The 19,486-nt window shown below is 43.8% G+C and overlaps 3 protein-coding genes across 8 annotated transcripts; 2 read left to right on the forward strand and 1 right to left on the reverse strand.

The window, feature by feature from the left end:
• Window positions 1-7: 7 nt before the first annotated feature.
• LOC103982112 (protein yippee-like At5g53940) lies at window positions 8-8,606 on the forward strand. 6 transcript variants are annotated; one of them, XR_010495710.1, is made up of 8 exons: window positions 699-1,034; window positions 2,231-2,305; window positions 6,033-6,076; window positions 7,460-7,568; window positions 7,681-7,783; window positions 7,897-7,952; window positions 8,036-8,102; window positions 8,223-8,606. XR_010495710.1 is itself a non-coding variant. In XM_065146968.1 (7 exons), the coding sequence occupies exons 1-7, from the start codon at window positions 3,595-3,597 to the stop codon at window positions 8,229-8,231; spliced, it is 441 nt and encodes a 146-aa protein (XP_065003040.1). In that variant the 5' UTR covers window positions 2,320-3,594; the 3' UTR covers window positions 8,232-8,606. The 6 variants fall into 6 exon arrangements, 2 of the variants coding, with proteins under 2 accessions (XP_065003039.1, XP_065003040.1); XR_010495708.1 differs by lacking the exon at window positions 699-1,034 and adding an exon at window positions 8-215 and having other exon boundaries at window positions 7,897-8,102; XR_010495707.1 differs by having other exon boundaries at window positions 7,897-8,102.
• A 572-nt stretch (window positions 8,607-9,178) lies between these two features.
• LOC103982110 (ethylene-responsive transcription factor 12-like) lies at window positions 9,179-10,262 on the forward strand. The gene has a single exon (XM_009398926.3). The coding sequence runs from the start codon at window positions 9,544-9,546 to the stop codon at window positions 10,051-10,053; it is 510 nt and encodes a 169-aa protein (XP_009397201.2). The 5' UTR covers window positions 9,179-9,543; the 3' UTR covers window positions 10,054-10,262.
• A 7,583-nt stretch (window positions 10,263-17,845) lies between these two features.
• LOC135635264 (ethylene-responsive transcription factor 4-like) lies at window positions 17,846-19,086 on the reverse strand. Its single transcript, XM_065146228.1, has one exon. The coding sequence runs from the start codon at window positions 18,865-18,867 to the stop codon at window positions 18,133-18,135; it is 735 nt and encodes a 244-aa protein (XP_065002300.1). The 5' UTR covers window positions 18,868-19,086; the 3' UTR covers window positions 17,846-18,132.
• Between the last annotated feature and the right edge of the window lie 400 nt (window positions 19,087-19,486).

Raw genomic sequence — 19,486 nt, forward strand, 5'->3', positions numbered from 1 at the left:
TTCCCCCAACGTTGTCCTTTGGGGCGGGACCCCTCGATGACCCTCGCATGGCTGCCTTGCACCACTTTCCAATCTAACGTTCTCTCTCTTTTGACTGCATCTCGTGGATTTGTCACCCAATTTTGTATATTTTGATGTACCAACTTCGTTTTTCTTACAACATCGTGGCCAGCCATTCCACTCGGTTGCGTGCAGAGGGAGACGGATAATAGCAGGTATAGAAAACTGAAGCAAATGGAGCAAGTTTGATTCTCTGTTTCATGATGTTGATGAACATGCGGTTCATATTCGGTCTAATTAGAAAAGACTTTATACCTACCGTTGAGTTATCTCTATCTTGATCTTGATCTTTGAAGAAGAACAAGAATAGGGTAAAGCGAGGGACAAAAGGACATGCCTATGATGATAACTTGATGCCGGTGGCACAGGCAAATGGCATCGAAGAGACTCGAGATGTTGCCTTGTCTTCTTCATTGTTCCTCTTGTGCCCAAGTTGGATCATACAACTGGAGAAGCATTCATGTGAATTATTAGGCATGTTTCTAAGAAATGAATAATTTGAGTGGAAATTTCTTTTAACAAAAACTATATATATATATATACTTGTAAATTTTGAAAATAGTGTTATTTTACATTTACAAAACTAGTATAGCGAGAGAAGCTGATGCATAAGCTCTCTGGGGTCCACGGCTGAGAACCACTAGGACTCGGATTCCTCTGTTTTCGTCGCTCGGCCGCGAACACCCGAGATCCTAACGACCGATCCCACCAACATTATGACGGCACTCTTGCCGTCGACCCCCTTCGTTGGCCTCCTCCCTCCCGCACAAGTTCTGTGCCTGCCGTTTCTAATTCGCTTGTTGTCATCTTCGGTGTGTGTCTTTCGGTCACGAGCGAGAGAGACCAAGCGGGGATTCCAACCCACCCATCTATCGAGAAAGTAATGGGAAACGTGGTTGGGCATCTCCGGGACAGGGCGGTGGTTGGCGTCGACCTCGTCCAGCGTTCGTCCTCATCGTCCTCAGGGCGATCAGGTAATCTTCACTCCTGCCCTCTCAAATGCTTTTTTCATCCCGCATTGCCTTTGCTCCTTCGATTCTGATTTTTCCCACATCAAGTTCACCTCAGAATCGTTTAGATTAGCCATCTCCCCCACCTGTTCGATTAATTGTTTGGGTTATGATTTATTGAGACTACGTTCATTTAGCAAGGAAAGGAAAGGATGTCGAACATACCAATGATTTGCACATGACACATTAATGTGGTCATATTAGATCACTGGATCTTTATTGAACAGATGATCCTGTATTCCTATTCACTTGTGGTGCCTTTCGAAACGCTAGGCTCTGTAGCAGAATTATATTACTTAGGATATGGATGTGTGGCTCACAAAATTGGCTCCGCAGCCCATCTAATGCCACTGAATTTTTGTCTTCAATTGATACCTAGTTTTAGTAGCCAAAGAAAATTGTTCGTTGTAGTAAATTTGAGATGAAAAAGATCAATGATAATGTATCCTATGTTTTATAGGTGGTTTGACATTACTTATTGCATTACAGCCTCGTTTTTTTTTTCTTCTATTCCATTTTGTGCTTCAACGAAGAGTACCACTCGGCTAGTCTCATGTCTATAAACTAGGATAAATTACATCTAGAAGTACTTGTTGGCTCAGTTGGTAGCACTCATTATTTCTATTTTATAATCAAGCATTTATTTATCTTTCGACTTAGGTAATTACATCATAGATGTGCAACGATTGCAGACATTTTCTATAGGCATTTTTTTGCTACAAAGAGTAGGAAATGATCTTTTCCATGTGTTCTTACATCTCTTTTCAAATTCATGGATCTGTCTCCTTTTTTTTTTTTTTTTTGGCGGGATTAGTGAATGAGAAACCCAAAATTTCCCTTCCGTGGGTTATATCACTGAAGTGGAAAAGCAAATGGGAGAATTATTTATATGTAGAGAAATTGGCTATTGGTCTTGAAAAACATCTCTTGCGTTGCTTTATCAATTAGTCATATTTTATAAGAACTTTTTTTTTCGTTAGCAATGACAATGTAACTACATCTAGTTAGGATCTCCTGAATCGTAGTGTCTTCGATTGACACCATAACAAATAATCGTTAAATTTGCTTTTTACAGTATTAATTTGTACTGTACAATTAGTTCATTTTAAATATTGATTCTGTATATCCAATATCTCATCACTAATTTTCTTTATTCATAGAAAAGGAGTAATTTGAATCAAGAGTGGAACGAGGACTTGAATTTATCTATCAGATACCATTTATCCCTTAAGCTTGTAAGTGTCCCTTCTCCCGCTACTCTATTGCTCACAAATCTTGTTTTTCTATTCTAATCCTTCAAGGAATTAGATCGATTATAATTCAATAACAAATATAAGAATGTAATTATCCTATTTTAATTGAGAACTACTATTTTAGAACCCTAAGTCACACATGAATTTTGCTTCCTTGTGATATTAAATTTAACCAAATTAGCCATCAACAAAGATCGTAGAGAATTTCGGTTCTTAGTATCATAGAGAATTTTAGTATTTTTCATTCTTAAGATGATGAGATAAATAGAATATGTAACTTTAAAGATTATTTATTTATGTGTGAAGGTTATTAAAACATGCTGAAACTAATTATTTGTCTCCATAACCAAGACTCAGCTTAGGACACTTTGCATCATTTTGCGTCCTATAATTAGTAGAAATTTGGCGTTCTCTAGATTGGGCGTTTCACTGGTTTTGACCGCTGGATTTGTCTCATTTATGATAGCCAATAGCTTTTTCCAAGGGGTTGTTGGTGTGAGTAAGAAATGTCTTTGTTTTGAGGTGAAGGAAATCTTTAATTGTCAATTAACAGGTGTGACAACTCATCCTTTTATTTTTCTTTTAAGAAAAAGAAAACAACTACATTAGATAATTAGCCAACGGCTACAAAAAGGTTGGGCATATCTGCCCAATTAAAAACTCCTCCCCAAGAGCGTAATACACACTGAATCCAAAATATGTAAAACATTTCCAATGACCTCATTAGCTAATCTCAAAATACCTCGGACTTTATATACCAAGAAATTGGAGTTAGTCAATTCACTTTTTAGAATTAGAATATACTATTTTGCTCCACTCGAACCCTCACCCTCATCCTTCAGCCTATCCGAAGAACCTAGAAGAATCATGGCCTCAACTAAGTCGGTCTACAGAGTGTAGCGGTAAAAGATTATGAGTAGTCCGATTCATATGTCATATATAATTATGCACCTTGTAGAGTGTCTAAATAAAACCTATCGTGGAAATGAGTTTTCTATGTGCCCATAAGATGACATTCATGGTCATGCGTGCGTGAGCCACATGAAATGTTTGCGAGTCATAGCTGTTGTGACCACGATCATGTGGCACCACCACAACGGAGGCGGCCCCAAACACAGATGCGTGGCAGTGAAGCAAAGCGGACCACGACCCATCTCGTTGCTTAATCCTAACCGAGCAATCCAAGGTGAGGTTTTTGCTTGGGTTTGTAGGAGAAGAGAGGAGAGGAGAGAGAGAGAGAGAGAGAGAGAGAGAGAGAGAGAGGGAGGAAGATGGGGAGAATTTTGATGGTGGAGTTGGATGGGAGGGTCTACCGCTGCCCATTCTGCCGAACCCAATTGGCTCTCATAGAAGATCTCATCTCCAAGGTACGTCACGGATTTTTCTCTCCTGTTACTCTTTTCTATAGTAATTTTTTTTTGTGAAGATTTGTGTGTATCTGAGGTCAACATTTCTTGGTTTTTTTTTATCTTTCCAATTAAACGATTTTGGGATTATTTGGAGGATAAATTCATGATTTGTGATGTCCTGGAGAGTGGGTTGCCAAAGAAGAGGAGAAAATCGAAACAACTTCATATATTAAGAAAAGGGAATAAAGGTACTGATGACAAGTAAAACTTGTTATTGTCTTAAGAAACTAGGGCAGGGAAAAAAAATAAAGGTAATAACCCTCATAGTATACTGATAGAAGTTTAGAGTGATGAGCTGAAATAAAAACCAGCTCTTAGGAAGAATACCCTAAAAGATGCCTATTTTTTCACACAACGTCTATCATTTTAGACCATAAGGGGGTGAAAGCCTCAATAGTACGTAGGGTTTTTCCTCTTTTCCCAGGTGATACCCCTTGGGATCATGGGTTCTGCAGGAGGTTCGTTCAGATATGACATGTCCAGTCGAGCTACATTCCTTATGGTCTCTGTGAAAGGGACCCTTCACAGTCCAGTCGAGCCCCTCCATCCGCTGTTGGAGCAGTGTTCCTTCGGATATTTGATATACGCTAATGGGATGATTGATTTTTTTATCATGTATTCATTTTGAGTTAACTTTTGGGGTTCCTACTCAACATTGCTGAATTTTATTTATTTTTGATTTTCAGAGGAGCCTCTCACTAGCACTAAATCGGATTCCAGTGGAAAGCAGACCTTTCTCTACCGTTAGATAGAGCCTCTTTGACGATTCATCGAATTAACATCATTATTTTTATTTTTTCAACTTATGATTTGATGAATAAATGAATTATAATAAATATTTATAAATTATGAATAAAATGATATTTATCTACTTGGTTATGTGGAAAAATATAATTCTAAAAAAAATCCAAGATGTGACATTATCTATTCATGATACACCAAGAATTTGTATCTTAAAAGAAAGAATAGAGACTCTGAATTTTTTTTTTTTTTTGACATCAAGCCCAAAACATAACCATCTGTGTTTGTCTTGAGTTTGTCCTCATCACTCAATCACAATTCTCACAATTCCGTTGCATGTATAAGCCAACTTCAATTTTTTTTTACTATGATGCATAAAAAATATTATTTTCCGGTAGTGTCTGTCACCAACTCTAGCACGTACAAGTCACTGCATGTCATGGAAGTGTTACTTTGTCCAGTTCCGAGATAGTAAAACTAGTCAAATATTCTACTGATGCGAATAACTCAAATTAACTGACAGGAATGCTTTGTTTGATTGGCATGCTTTCTTTACTATTTGCTCCAGTGGAAGTGGATATGATACTTTTAATAAGAAAATCTGCATGATATCTTTTGCATCTAAAGAAGATTAATATGCTTCAATAAAGACATGGAAGACTATATGACTTAAACTTATGTTGCTTGCTATATCTCTGGTTAAAGTAATTACTCAATAATAGGTTGACGAAGCATGTTCAGTATGTACGTTCATGTTTGTCATTCAATTTCTCGATGTTCTTGCCAAATTTTCATGGTAATATCTAGGCACCTGTTGATGGATTATAAGTGGGTTGAAAAGTTACACTGCTCCCTCATTTCCTGGATCGGATAGACCATTCATTCAGTAGGCATGTTTTAGATGCTTGACCCCTAGGTAACAGATGAGATTTTTTACTTCAGTAATCAAATGAACAGCAGGCAGTCGGAATGTACAAACAGTTCTGAGTGTAATTGCAAGCATCTTAATTTCTGTCATTCATCATTGCATGATGCGAATGATCTTTTGGGTACTCTAGGCTATATGCTCCATCCAGAACCAAGGCAACCAAGTGTCTGCCTCTTACTACATCATCGTTTTTGAGATAACTCTGTTTGGCCAACTAATAAAGAAGGCCATATGCCTTTTTTAACATGGCACCCGTGACATCATCCTAATATGACCAATTTGGTTCGGGTTGCCCTTTTTGTTTATTGATATGTGGACACTCTTGTTTTCATGACATGTTTTTTCATTTCTAAGGGAGGAGAAACAAAAATTAGATTTCTTTGCTGAGACCTTTCTTTAGTAATTCCATTCTATAGGAGTACGTCATTCTACTTCTTAGATAATTTAATTTGTTTCTTTGATTGTTTAGTGACTTGTTCATCTCTGTTATACATTAAATAATTCTGTCATATTTACATGCATATGTTTACTGTAATTTGATTCCGTGCCTTATCATAAATTTTTGCTCCAAAATCTATTTCATTAACTCTCTCTCTCTCTCTCTCTCTCTCTCTCTTCAATCATGGAACAGTCTTTCCATTGTCGTCATGGGAAGGCGTACCTGTTCAATCATGGGTAAGTTTTTTTTCACATTTTATATTTCAAATAATATACTGTTGCTCAACTTTAGTTTAATCTTGACTTTAGCATTTTTATAGATATGGCTTCGTACTTATAAATGATAGTGGACAGAAATTCATCTTGTATGTTTCAAGCTGTTAAACTTTTGGCCTCGTCTATTTATCTTAATTTAACTAGGATTTTTTTATTTGCTCGAAGTAAGATTTATGAGCGGAGAAGAGTTCTACTTAAACCAAGTGCTTGAATTTAATTTATGGGTGTCTACAAGAGGTTATGATATAGAATTTCAAGCACTTTTATCTATTCCACACGGCTGATATAAACTATTTTCTTTCCTTTTTTTTTTGTCTTAAATTGTTTGTCTTGATGTAGCTTCTTTGCAGATTAAATGTCAACTATTAATAGCTTCTTGCATTTGGAAAATACTAAAAGTAGTGTCAGCTTGATAATCTTTGGAATTTGGATGCCAAATTTCTTGTGTAGTTTTATGCTAGATTGCGATTTCATTTCGGACTTTGCTTATTCAACAAAAAACTGGAAGTTGCATGAGAAAGGTGCAATTTCTCAAACTAATTGTCTTTCATATTTGAAAGCTGGGTATAGCTTGTCAGACGGCATACCGTACTAGTTCGAGGGAACAGGTATGGGGTGGATGAGAGAGAAGAGGATAAAGAAAGTCAAATCTCTCAATTTGTGTTAGATGTTTGTGCAATTTTTCTTTTTGGCTCATTTCTTGTAGTAGTAGCCTCTCTTGGACCTGTTGGTGACTGCTTTGGCAGCTTTTTCCCAATAGCACCCAGATTCCTGGTTCCGTGATAAGAAGTAGTGAGTTTATTTACACACTTTGGTTCCCATGAGAATGATAGAAGAAGTCTATTAGGACATTCCATGAAGTTAGTTTTTTCGAAAAGAAAAGAAATAGTTATTGGCCATGCATGAAACAGTTGTGTTATGAATGTTTACTTATATTCTCTCCCTCAGTCAAACAACTAATAATCCTCGTCTTTCCATTGTTTTCTACAATAGAAAAGTTTTAATTTATGTTATTTTCTCAAGAAGAAAGCTGAGTGTTACTTTACTATCAAACAAGCTTACATCATTGTTGATCAGGATACACTCCCACCACTTGTGTTGTTCTTCTGCCGCCAACGAGTTATTTATCTTTTGATACTCACTCAATCAGACTAACCATAAGCTGTACCTCTTGCGAGAATTGCTCTAAAATCAGTATAGAAATGCTGTGTGGTGCTATAGTAAGGCCACTAGTTTAGAACGTAAACCTGTGGATCCCTCACCACTTGCTGTTCATTTCATATCTGTAAATGCTCTGAAACCTATTTTCTACTATTTCCATCTAAAATCTTCTAACTTGTGCAGTACAAATATCTCTGTCGGAGACGAAGAAGAGAGAGTGCTGTTTTCTGGAATGCACACCGTAGCTGACATTTTCTGCTGCTGCTGTGGACAAAATGTTGGTTGGAAATACGTAAGTATCTACATCATTTTCTGAGGCTCCTCTGTTTTTATTTAATGTTTGGACGCGAATGCTGACAAGATTAACAGAAAACCTAATTTAAGCTTGAGGCTTTCCATCGTAGATGATGATCTCAAAGCTGTTGGAAGTCAATTTTATATGCGGGCTAACACATTGTAACCGGGTTCGATCATGTTTGACAACTGAGCCATGTGGAATGCGCTAATGTATGGAAGTATTTGTGAAAGCGTCTATTATGATTTTAGTGGGATGTTATTTTCTTGCTCCAACACTGAGCTAACGAGTGCAGTTAATCCTGACATGCAAACCCTATACGCAGGTGGTCGCACAAGAGAAGATCCAAAAGTACAAAGAAGGAAAATTCGTCTTGGAAAGGTAACTCTGTGGTTGTTCCAAGATTTGATTCTGTTAAATCTGCGGGGAGGAATTGATGGGCGGGCTACCTCGACATTTTGCAGGGGTAGAATAGCTGATGGAACTGACTTGGAGTTCTACGTCGATACCCGTCCGAGCGGGAGTGGTAATGTACGATGTTTTGACGTGGATCAGCTCATAAACTATTTTGATGTTGAATTTATGTTCTTGGGTTTCATTTGGTGGATCATTATTATTGATTATATTTGAATTGTTCACCTGTGGAAACAGAAGTATTAGCTGACCGACCGACCATAGAGGCCCGACCCAGTGTTGGAAGTGGACAAGTTGAGCACATGCGAAGCTGGTGTGCTCATCCTCGGAGTCCAAACGTGCGGCGGGCACGGCGGAAACGCTCGCGTCCCGTCGATTCTTTTTACCGCTGTCGTGCAGCAGTATGCTGTCTCTCTCAGTCCATCAGCTCCCCCACGGCCAACACACAACACCTGCCTCCTCACAGGAAGACTTCGCAGCGCCCCGATGTACCACGCTGGGTTACGTGTCATATGAACCATCGGTGCCCCCCCCCCCTTCCCCACCCGGGGGGGCTCATGCATTCCCGAGGACGCCATCACTTCCTCTCACCTCACGGGTTACCCCGCCCCACGAACCACACTCCCCCCCGGCCCCTCGCTTGCCCGTTTTAAAAGGTCTCTTTCACAGGCAGCAATAAAATAATATGAAACGTACGACTGCAGCCCTCCTCCTTTACAGCATTTACTATCGTGGTTGGTGCGCCTCACCGTCCACGGGGAGGAGACGACGACAGCCATTACTGCGCCACTGAGCCAATAAAGTAGGGGAAGTGGAGCAGCGGGGATGGGGCTCATACGTCAAAGCCAGACCCGCGAAGCAGTTAAAACGCCACATCTCTCTCTCTCTCTTTCTCTCTCTCTCTCTCTCTCTCTCTCTCTCTCGTCTGCCCGCGTTCGCACGGGAGAGACGCATACACGCGTCATATGGCCGTGCTGTTCCCCGCCCCACGACACGGCACCGCTGCGCTCCACGTGGGGCATCAGAGGCGGCAGCAGCGGCCCCACGCTGAACCACTCGCTTCCCTCCACCCACCGCTCGACACGACCCCTCGCCCAATGGCCCGACTCCGTCCTTCCTCCGCCTCTCTCTCTCTCCCCCCTACTGGTTTTATTCCTCCCACTTTATCTGCGCCCAGAGAGATTGCTGTGTGTGCGTGGGACAGCGATGAGAGAGAGAGAGAGAGAGAGACGTGGCGAGTGATGTATAATAATCGTGTCAGGCGCCGTCCGCAGTCCGTACAGCAGATGGAGGGGACTGCAGAGGTGTGTAGGGCTGACGTCAGGGTGCGGTGGGGGTGGTGGTGTGCGCGCCGTGGAGAGGGTAGTCACATGACACCCCCTGCGACACGTCAAATCAGGCGGCGGCTCTTCTCCCCTCCTCTGTCTCTTCTTTGGTTGGGTCTCTTTGAGGGAGGGCAACACGCCTCGTTGGTCTCTCCCGTCCTCTCCGTTCTCCTCATCGCCCCTGCGAGAAGATAAGGTAGAAAGAGAGAGACGAGGGGTGGGAGAAAATAGATATGGGGTCGAGAGGGGAAGGGCACCATTACAGGGGGGTGAGGAAGAGGCCGTGGGGGCGGTACGCGGCGGAGATAAGAGACCCGTGGAAGAAGACCCGGGTGTGGCTCGGCACCTTCGACACACCCGAGGAGGCCGCGCTCGCCTACGACCGCGCCGCCCGCTCCCTGCGCGGCGCCAAGGCCAAGACCAACTTCCCCTACCAGACCCCCCTGCAGCCGCAGCCCCTCCCGCCCTCCGCCGCCTTCGACCTCAACCTCCCCTGCCACCTCTGGCTCGCCTCCCCTCCGCCGCCGACGGCCGTTCCTCCACCTCCGCCGTCCACCGCGCTGGTCCTGGGCCTGTTCGCAGGCTACGACTCCGGCGAGGCACTGCCGCCGGCAGCGAGACAGGCGGCGTCGGCGGCGGCTCGTCAACCACCGGCGTCGTCAGCCTCCCGCTTCCGGGATGTAGGGAGGGATTTGCCCTTCGATCTTAACGAGCCGCCGTCTTCGTCGCTGCTGATCGGTTGATCAGCTCTTCAACTGCACGTGCCTTCTCTCCGTTTCTTTCCCTCCTCTCTTTCTTTCTTCCTGTGTAAGGTCCGTCTTTGTTTAGAGTTAATGCCAGTAGCTGTAGAGTAGATCAGACTGCAGTCGGCAGTACTGTAGTCATCGATCGAGGCGAGATCGGACGACTGTGTAACTATTAACATGTTTTTGGAAGGATTCCTTTCTTGTGATGTTTATGCCCTTAAGAGGCGCGCGCGCCACGGAATGCGGAGCAGAGCCGAGATCAGCCGCTGCCATGGTCGATGGACATCACCGAGGTGGAGGTGGAGCTGGAACTGGAACTGGACCTGGACGCCGACGCAAGATCGTGCATGGCGGAGAGACTCGTCACTCTTGCTTTCCCTCTACTAATCCCTTTCACCTGCAGTTATTTTAATGGGTTGGACGTGGAGTGGTTGTTGGTATGTATATATGTATGTATGCATGCGTGTGTGTGTTGGACTTTTCATAAAAAGTAGGCAGCGAAGCGGCGGACGGTAGCATTGTGCGGCGGCCGCAGGAAGGTGCACTTTAATGCACCCACCGGCTGCTGTTCCTTCGACAAGCCCTTCCGTTTTCTCTGTGTGGGCCCGCCGGTGCACGTGACGCAAGGAAAAGAAAAGATTGTGCGTGTAACGCGCTGAAGGGTGGGGGCGACCGAGTAAAAGTAACACTTCGCTTTCGATTATGCCAATAGTTCCTTTTTCTTATTTTTCGGCTAAAGCAGGAGTGAGATTAGTATATATATATATATATATATATATATATAATAAACTAAGAGAGCTTATCCCATCTTTTAAAAACCTACTACTTCTCTACTTCCGTATATAATTACTTTAACAAGTTTCAAAGTGAATGAGTTTAACTTGTTTATAAGGGGTTAGGAAAAAATATTATTGAAATCTTAGTTACCCCTATGTGGTTCAAACTTAGGAAAAAATATTATAAGGGGTTAGAAAAAAATATTATTATAAGAATGTTCGAAATAAGAATATCTAAGTTCTCAATGTGTCAATTGCATAAAGACCATAAAGATTAAGGTCGAGGGAGGTTTCTCGACCTAGTTCCTCCTATATTTAAATTAGTAACTCGAGATACATTTTTAAAATACTTATGATTATCTTTCTTGCCATAAATGGTGAGAAGAAAGTTTTGTTTTCTCTTTTCTCCTTGGGAGCCAAATGGTGGTGACATGTGACATGTCGAATGACAATATATCAATTATCATCTGAACTCCCCCGCCCCCCCCCCCCTCCCTTGTTTTCTCTTTGGGCGCCAAATGGTGGTGACATGTCGAATGACAATGTATCAATTATCATTTGAACTCCCCCCTCCCCTAAAGGTGCACTTCGATACTCTTTTGATAGAGGTTTAAAGTACAACATTTAGTTCATCCGACACATTAGTGATCAAGATTTACTTTCGCAGTTCGAGTTGTTTCCATCGTGACATATATCTCTTCATACGGGTTGGATTTTTCTGACTCCTATTGGTCAAGAGCAAACTTCCGAAGCCTTTGTTTTACTGGTCATGCCTAAGGGAAAATGCTTAGGTGATGTTGGGCTACGTATGGGTTGATTTTTGGCATATCTTTTGATGTCCATGCAAACATCTCATCATTCTCATTAAGGAAATTGATAATTTGTACTCGTTCCTCTTTGGGAAATGTCACCCTAACTTTAACAACTTGATCAGGATGAGCTTTATTTAGGGGTGCCTCGACTAGTGATTCCACCGACCACGATTGCGGGAGGAATTTGGTGAAACTTCAAGGATCCATAAGTAATGCCTCAGATTGTACATTCTTTGGTAGAGAGACCACCATAAGGTAGCATTGGAGTGTCTCGGGTTGCTTCTTAACTCTTCATGCTGGTCCTCACCGAGAACTTCATCACCATATTGCGGGTCGACACCATCGCCCTTAGCCTATTCAGCATGAAAAGTCCTATGATTTCATTATATGCTAGGAGAATATCGACCACTATGAACTTAGTGATTATCGTTTTGGAGTACAACTTGTCCCCAAATGTGACGTATATGTTCACAATCCTGAGTGGGGAGATCAAGTTACCAGTGAACCTCATCAGCAAAAAGGTCATAGGGGTAAAGTCATTGGTCAAGATCCCAAACTTTTGGAAAGCATGAAAGTAGAGCATGTTAGTAGAACTACCTATATTAATCATGACCTTTATTAGAGTGTTGACCATCCTCATAAAGATGACCAAGGCATCATCATGATTCAAGTCAAGGTACTCCATCTCTTCCTCTTTGAATATTATCTCAAGGTCATCCTCCATCCGTGAGCACTTTTCAATGGTAGCTCGGGCATAAGCTTTATGAGTTGAGGAGCTAACTCCTTCGAAGGCTACCCCACTAATGATAACGTTAATATGTTTTCCACTAGACCTTGGGGTTGAGATGAAGGCTCATGGTCCCTTTCGACGGACCTCCTAAGAGGTCCCCGACCAATGAGTTATTTAATCTATTCTTTCAAGTCACAACAATCTTTCACATCATGGCAATAATCTTGATAGAAGCGATAATACTTGGATAAATCTCTCTTCTCCAATAGAGTCTTCATTGGCTAAGGATTTTTTAGGAATCCCTTCTCTTATTTGTAATAGGACTTCGGTCCAAGTCATATTTAGTGGGGTTGATTTGGGCCTCGAGCAAGGCAATTCTATCACTTCTTCCATGCCATAATAACTCGGGATTGTAGTTGATCATGTCTCGACCTTTTGTGTGTCTCTTTGCATTTACTTGAGACCCTTATCTCTACCACGCTATATATTGATCGACCTGTTGGAGTAATTCGGGTACCATCGTTAGTGACCTCTCTATTGATGATTAAAAAAGACGAGAAGACTTGAGTTCCATCGTGAAGGTTTGTATGATAAGTGGTGGGTGTACATCTTGCACCCCTTAGATCTGGTTGGTAAATTGAGCGACGAAGTTCGAGAGCGTCCCCTCCCCCAACTTCATGCATATATTCCTGAGGTGGTGAAGCTCAAATTCTCTAGCAAGCTAAATAAAAGAACTGATAGAGAGTGGCTTTAAACAGGTGTACCATTCTTATGTCAAACCTCTTAATATAGTTGGAAAAGTATGATACATTAAAGCATCTAAGGTGTCATATAACAATATTTGGGCATAGAAAGTAGCAATATATTCTAATAGATAGGTATTACCATCGAAGGCCTCCAATGATGGAAGATGAAAGTTGGCTAGGATCGATTCCTCCTGAATGTCGTTAGTGAGTGGTGATCGACTCAAAGTGGGGTTGATTGACCATTTTTCTCTAGATTGTTGGAATGCTTGTCATATTTCTTTCAAACATTATTCCATTTATTATAGATAGATTCTCAAGGAATTATTTATCAAATTTGTCGATTAGGTTTGGAATTCGGGTGGAACAAGATGGTGGTATGCCATTTCATTAAATTATGTAATTGGGGAACAAGGTACTTGCTCGACCGATGGCTCGATGGGCCTCGGGCACTCTTGAGATATTGGCATTACGTTAGGTGGGGGAACCTTGACAAGCACTGGTGTCGATATCGATTAGGCCACTGGCTACGGCTGAGGTGGTGGTGTCGCTTATTGGGTTAGTTGAGACAAGAGCAAAATGACAGCTTGCGTCATGCCCATTAGCATTTGCACATGTTGGGTGAAATTTAAGAATGTCTCACCAGGGATGAGCAAGTGACTTGGGGTCACCCTTAGGTCGTTGAATGAACACCGATATTACATCAATGTTTGTGTCGAGATAAATGCATCCACGTGCGAAAGAGTGCCCCCTGAATTAAAGTACCATAGGTTGGGGGTAAGGCCTTCTTGCTCGAGCATTTGTTAAAAAGGTTGGTAGGTGGATGTTCTTATAACATCGAGCCCTCTTTCTAGCACCAAAATATTAGAAAAAAATATCAATGATGTCTTAGTCAACCCGATTGGTTCGAATTCCGACGTAGGACTATCTGAGGTATCTCCGAGGTGTGAATATCAAGCTCCCAAGGTGCCACTTGCATGAAGACCAAGGTTAGGAAAGGTTTCCCAACTTAGTGCTTTTGACGCTCAAGTTAGTAACCTAAGCTATATGAGTATGGACATTAATAGCTTGAGGAAGTCCCCTCTTTTTATTTTAGAGGCTGATTTTTTATACCTGATTGTAAAAGGTATACAAGAAAACTTATTGTGATTGTCTTTCTCACCGTAAAAGATAGGAAGAAAACTTGTAATTAGCTTTTATACCATAAATGGTGAGAAGGAATCTTATCATTGTATTTCATACCATAAATGATGAGAATAAAGCTTTATTTTCTTTTCCCGTGGGGTGACATATCGAATGATAATGTATCCCCTATCATATGGGTACTCAACTTTGTGTACCAAAAGAGAGATCACATATCCAAATGTGTTTACCTCCAACTCGGTCTTTACATATTCGATAAGGGTAGGACAAAATTCATTGATCTTCCTCTTTAGCGAGAGAAACCTATCATCATATTTCATCAGCCACTCAAAGTTTTGACCAGCCCCGGTGAAGGAGTGCAATGGTGTAGGAAGTTTTAGATGAGCTTCACGAGATATAGGCAAAATAACCCCATGAAGCTCCAAACTTGCATGATCGGTCACTCTCAGAATGCCTTGACTTTGTTTGGATCAATTTGGATTTACCTCTGCCTAAGATGAAATCAAAGTAGACGAGGGTTTGTTTATTGAACTTATACTTATTCGGGTTGTTTTTCAAACTTGTACTTCTTCGAGTTGATAACACATTGGTGTTTCTCCAAAACATTAAATTGCACTTCTTCACATGCTCAATAAATAGTTGCAAGCAAAACCTAAGCTATTAATAAAAAAAGAATCCTATAAATATATCCCTCTCGAAATGCTGTAATAATTTTCATATGTCCCTCTTATTAATGTCCGCGAAAAAATACTTAACCACCAAATAGTTTGAGTTTATAGATTGTTTAGAAATCCAAAAATCACTTCTATTATTCTTCATCCAAAAATGCTAACAATTGGTAAGTTTCATTTTTAATAATATTTTTTAAAATACTTTTGATGTTCTCACCATCTTATCATTTTAAATTATAATTTTTTAGGATAATTGAAGTTCATTAGAATTTCAACATCTTCCCCTTGTTAGCCATTCGATAAGGGTTAGGTACAATGATAAATATGTAAGTTTAAGTTTCATATTTAAATATATAATTAAATCTATAGACATTGATAGGAAAAATAACAGTGCTACCAACTTGCCTCACCACTTGGGCTGAAGAAGTCACCTAAGCAAATGCATGGGCAACTCACGCTAATCCTCTACAACTACCGATAGGAAAATAGTTTGCCAACTCCTGCCTGTCTCAACCCTTGAAAAAAGGCCAATAAGGCCTGCTGACATCTTCAACCATAGCTAAGGGATGACTCACACATTAAAACCAGGCAACATGACTCAACATCCCCAGCTCCTCCTTATGGAGGGACTCTGCAAGGGACCATCCCCTGCCTGTCCCAGATAAGCTAGGAGCCTTGGCAAAGTATATCATTATGATCATCCTCCAAATGACGCACTCATCAACTACCATGATCAATAATCCTTAAGTCATGTAAGGGACACCCTAATCTATCGTTAACCTCATGCTGCTGATCGCTCGTGCATAAAACCTAAGCCCCCAAACCAAACAGGGGCAAGCGGGTTATATCTGAACTCTCTTGAGCTTTGCTAAACCCCTTCCGCCTACTCTATTGACTTGAGCGTTGGAGAGGTCAGGTCAGGACATCCCCTTGACATCAATTACTTATGTAGGACCCCTATGCATCTAAGGAGCACCTCAAAGCGACACTAAGCGCTTCCAAAAGGCCAAGATGCACCTCGAGACCACCCCAAGCTTCCTCTAATATATAAGTGGTTCCCCGAAATGACTACGGATCAATCGTCAAGAGCGAGAGTATGGATCCATTCGGGCTACCTCTCCCGCCTCGACGCGGGCCCCCGGGATGGATCTGTGCCTTCGGAACTAAACCAAACCATGTCAATTTTTTTATCAATGACACTCAAGGCAATAATAGACACAAATTAGCATGAGAGTAACTATGTATTATAAGTGTCTTCAACCAAATGGAAAATGTTAACTTTTGAGTCGTATAATTATTCTTACCAAAGAGTTCTCTTAGTGATGACCACCGATACATTGTGATTAAGCCCGCTGTCTCGGCTCCCCCCTCGATTGCATCGTCGATCACCAATAACCCGTCACCCTTAGTCATGATTTTGAAATGGTTTGTATTCCTAAGGAGTATTAATCCTAGATGTGGTACAGTTCTCATCTGATGAGTTGACTCTACGGTCTTTGCCTTGGGAACTGATCTAACGGCACCAAGATAATAATATCTCCTACGTATTTCTCATGTTTGGATAGAATGACTAATACTAAATGACTACTTTTTTGTGATCCAAGTGGTGGGGCTCAGACATCAACCAAACTGCGAGGGCAAAGAACCAGATCGATGCTGCAACGACGTGTCGTGCATCTGGAGATGCACCGCTTCCAAGGCGGTCATCCTGACCCGCGCGCCTCCCTTTCTTTCCATTGGTACAGCCCACGTCCACAGCTCGTATGCTGACCGCGCGCACGTAGACGTGAACGCCCCTATCACGGACGTGGCCGCGGTGGGAGGTGGGATGCTCTCGGGAGGTTCTCGACCACAAAAAAGAGTGGTGGGATGGCCAGATCTCGGTGTCCGCGTTCGGCCGCCCCAACCCGCATCTCGTTCCAACTCGATACGGCTGGAAAACAGGGCGTTGGTTGGGCCGTGCGCGCGTGCCCGCGCGCTGTCCACGAGAACCCCGACAAACCGCCCCCCCCCTCCCCCCCCCCCTCCTTACCGGCACCCACTAATGCAAGGGCGTGGCCGCACGTGGGAACCCTCCCCCACTTCCCGCACCACCCACACCGAACGGGCCCCACTTGCCGACGCCCTTGTGCTCCTGGCCCTACCCACCTCGCGGTCCGAATCCGTCGCGGGTGTGAATGGAATGACCGAAAATCCAAGTCGCCGGTCGGGAAAAGTCGGATGGGGGTGAATCCAAACGTTTGGGCCCCGCGAGAAGCGGCCGCCGCGCCGCTCAACTGCGGCCATGGCCCACCGCTGTCCTCCACCACGGCTTCCTCCCCCCAGACGACGCCCGTACGCGAGCAACTATGCGGTCGCTTCCTTTTTCTTTAGGGACCACGAGGGCGACGGGCGCGTACACCGCGTAGCTCGTAGATTCGAGGACAGGCGGTCGTCAGCACGTTCGCTCCAGCGTGCGGTACTTTTTCCCTACTACACCCTTTCTCACGATTACCCGTCTCCCTTACTGGCCCGCTAAACCGGCGCCACACTGATGAGCTCACCGCTGCCTCCCATCACCAGGCACGTTGATGCGGAAGATGAACAGGAACGAAGAGTCCCGCCTCGGCGTTAAAAGAGGGGGGGAATCATTCGTAGCAAAGGTTGTCTTCATTTTTTTCTTTTTTTTTTGTGTGTTTAGGAAGGAGATTATGAATCGTTAAAGAAAGAAAGATAATAATAATAATAATAATAATAATAATAATAATAATAATAATAATAATAATAATAATAATAATAATAATAATAATAATAATTGAATAGATAAGGATGAGAGGTAGAAAAGGTCGGAAGAAAGGAGCGGAGGCATCAACCCACGCAGTCCCCCCCTCCCAACCGTAGCAGATAATAAGAATACCACCAACACGAGAAAGAATAAAATTAAAATAACATTTATTTTCCATTAGTAACAATCATAAAGAGGGGGAAAGAAGAAAAAAAAAGAGCGAGACGACAACACCGAGGTCGGAATCTCTCCTCTGATGGCACTACTGATCTCCTTCTCGGTGAAGGAAAAGCAACTATTTTACAAAAACTCTCTTTCTCACACCTCTTTCATCTCCTAATCCGAAAGAGAGACATTCTTGAACGTGGAAAGGGACGATTAGAGGACCTGCTTTAACTACGGCGTGGGATAAGATTTGTAGCGAGGTGAAAGGCGAGTCAAGCGATCTCGGGCGGAGGCGGCAGGTTCAGATCCAGATCGAGGGTGAACATCTTGTGCGGCGGCGCCGAGTGCTGGTAGCAACGGAGGTCGACGATGGAAGAGTAGTCCGAGTCGCTCTGGGAGCCTCTGGCCATCCGACCGTGTAGACCGGCGATCATCATGGGAGGGCACAGTGTCAGACGGTGGTGGTTCATCGCCGCCGTCGCCGACTTGTCCGGTCTCACGATCGAGTCGAAGAGGAAGCACGGGTGAGCCGCCGGCATGGCATGAGCGGCGATGGCGGGGAATGGCTGGAAGGGGAATCGCGCGCCGCCGCGGTGGACTAGGCCGCGGTCGAGCGAGGGCGAGAGCGGGATCGCAAGGGGGGGCACGGCGGCCGATGCCTCGCGACCGGACGACTCCACCGTGCTGCTTTGGCTGCTGGGGCTGCCACCACCAGCCGCCGTGGCGACCACGACGATGCCGGGGCTCGGGTAAGGGAAATTGGTCTTGGCCTTGGATCCACGGAACTGGCGGGCGGCAGCGTCGTACGCCCGTGCGGCCTCCTCGGCCGTGTCGAAGGTCCCGAGCCAGAGCCGGCTCTTCTTACCCGGGTCCCGGATCTCCGCTGCGTACCTCCCCCACGGCCGCTTCCTTACCCCCCGGAAATGCGTCTCCTTCCCACCTCCATCTCCACCAGCTGCCCTTCCTCTGCCGCAGGCCGCTGGCTGCTCTCTCGGCGTCATGACCATGGTAAAGGTCTCTCCTCTTCTCTTCTTTTTAATGCTCTGCCTTTTGTTTCCTTTATCCCCGCTTTCTTTATAGTGCTCTAAATGGGGTGGATTAAAGAGACGAGAGGAGGGTGGACGGGGGTTTATACATCAATTTACAGCGATACTTGGACGGGTGGAACGGAGAATTTGAGAATAATTCGGCGGAGTCAACGAGCGGTTTGACTGTCCTTTGCGTGCCGCTCCCCAAACACCCCTCTCTCTCTCTCTCTCTCTCTCTCTCGCCCTCCACCCAAATTGAAGGCCCCGCCCTTCTTCCCCACCCCCCCTTCCATTAGATCTGTGGGGCCATGGGAACATCCATAGCGACCTCGCCGGGCGCTTCGGCGTTGGAAGTCCCTGTGTGTTGGTGGTATATTTAAATGGTGTAATTCTCGTTTTGATGAGGAAAGAGATTTGAGGTTACGTGACGCATCGCCAGACGCCCAGCGACGACGGGACGAGCGGTTTCTCCAGCTCCGTTTCGCTTGACTGACGGCCCTCGAAAGGGGGACGGATGGCGGCCCCCGCGGAGACCGGACAGCACGCAACGACGGCACTAACGGCGTCGCTTCCGCCGCACCCACTCGCCGGGGCCCAT

This window comes from Musa acuminata, chromosome BXJ3-4, assembly GCF_036884655.1.
Source record: "Musa acuminata AAA Group cultivar baxijiao chromosome BXJ3-4, Cavendish_Baxijiao_AAA, whole genome shotgun sequence".
Taxonomy (NCBI): Eukaryota; Viridiplantae; Streptophyta; class Magnoliopsida; order Zingiberales; family Musaceae; genus Musa; species Musa acuminata.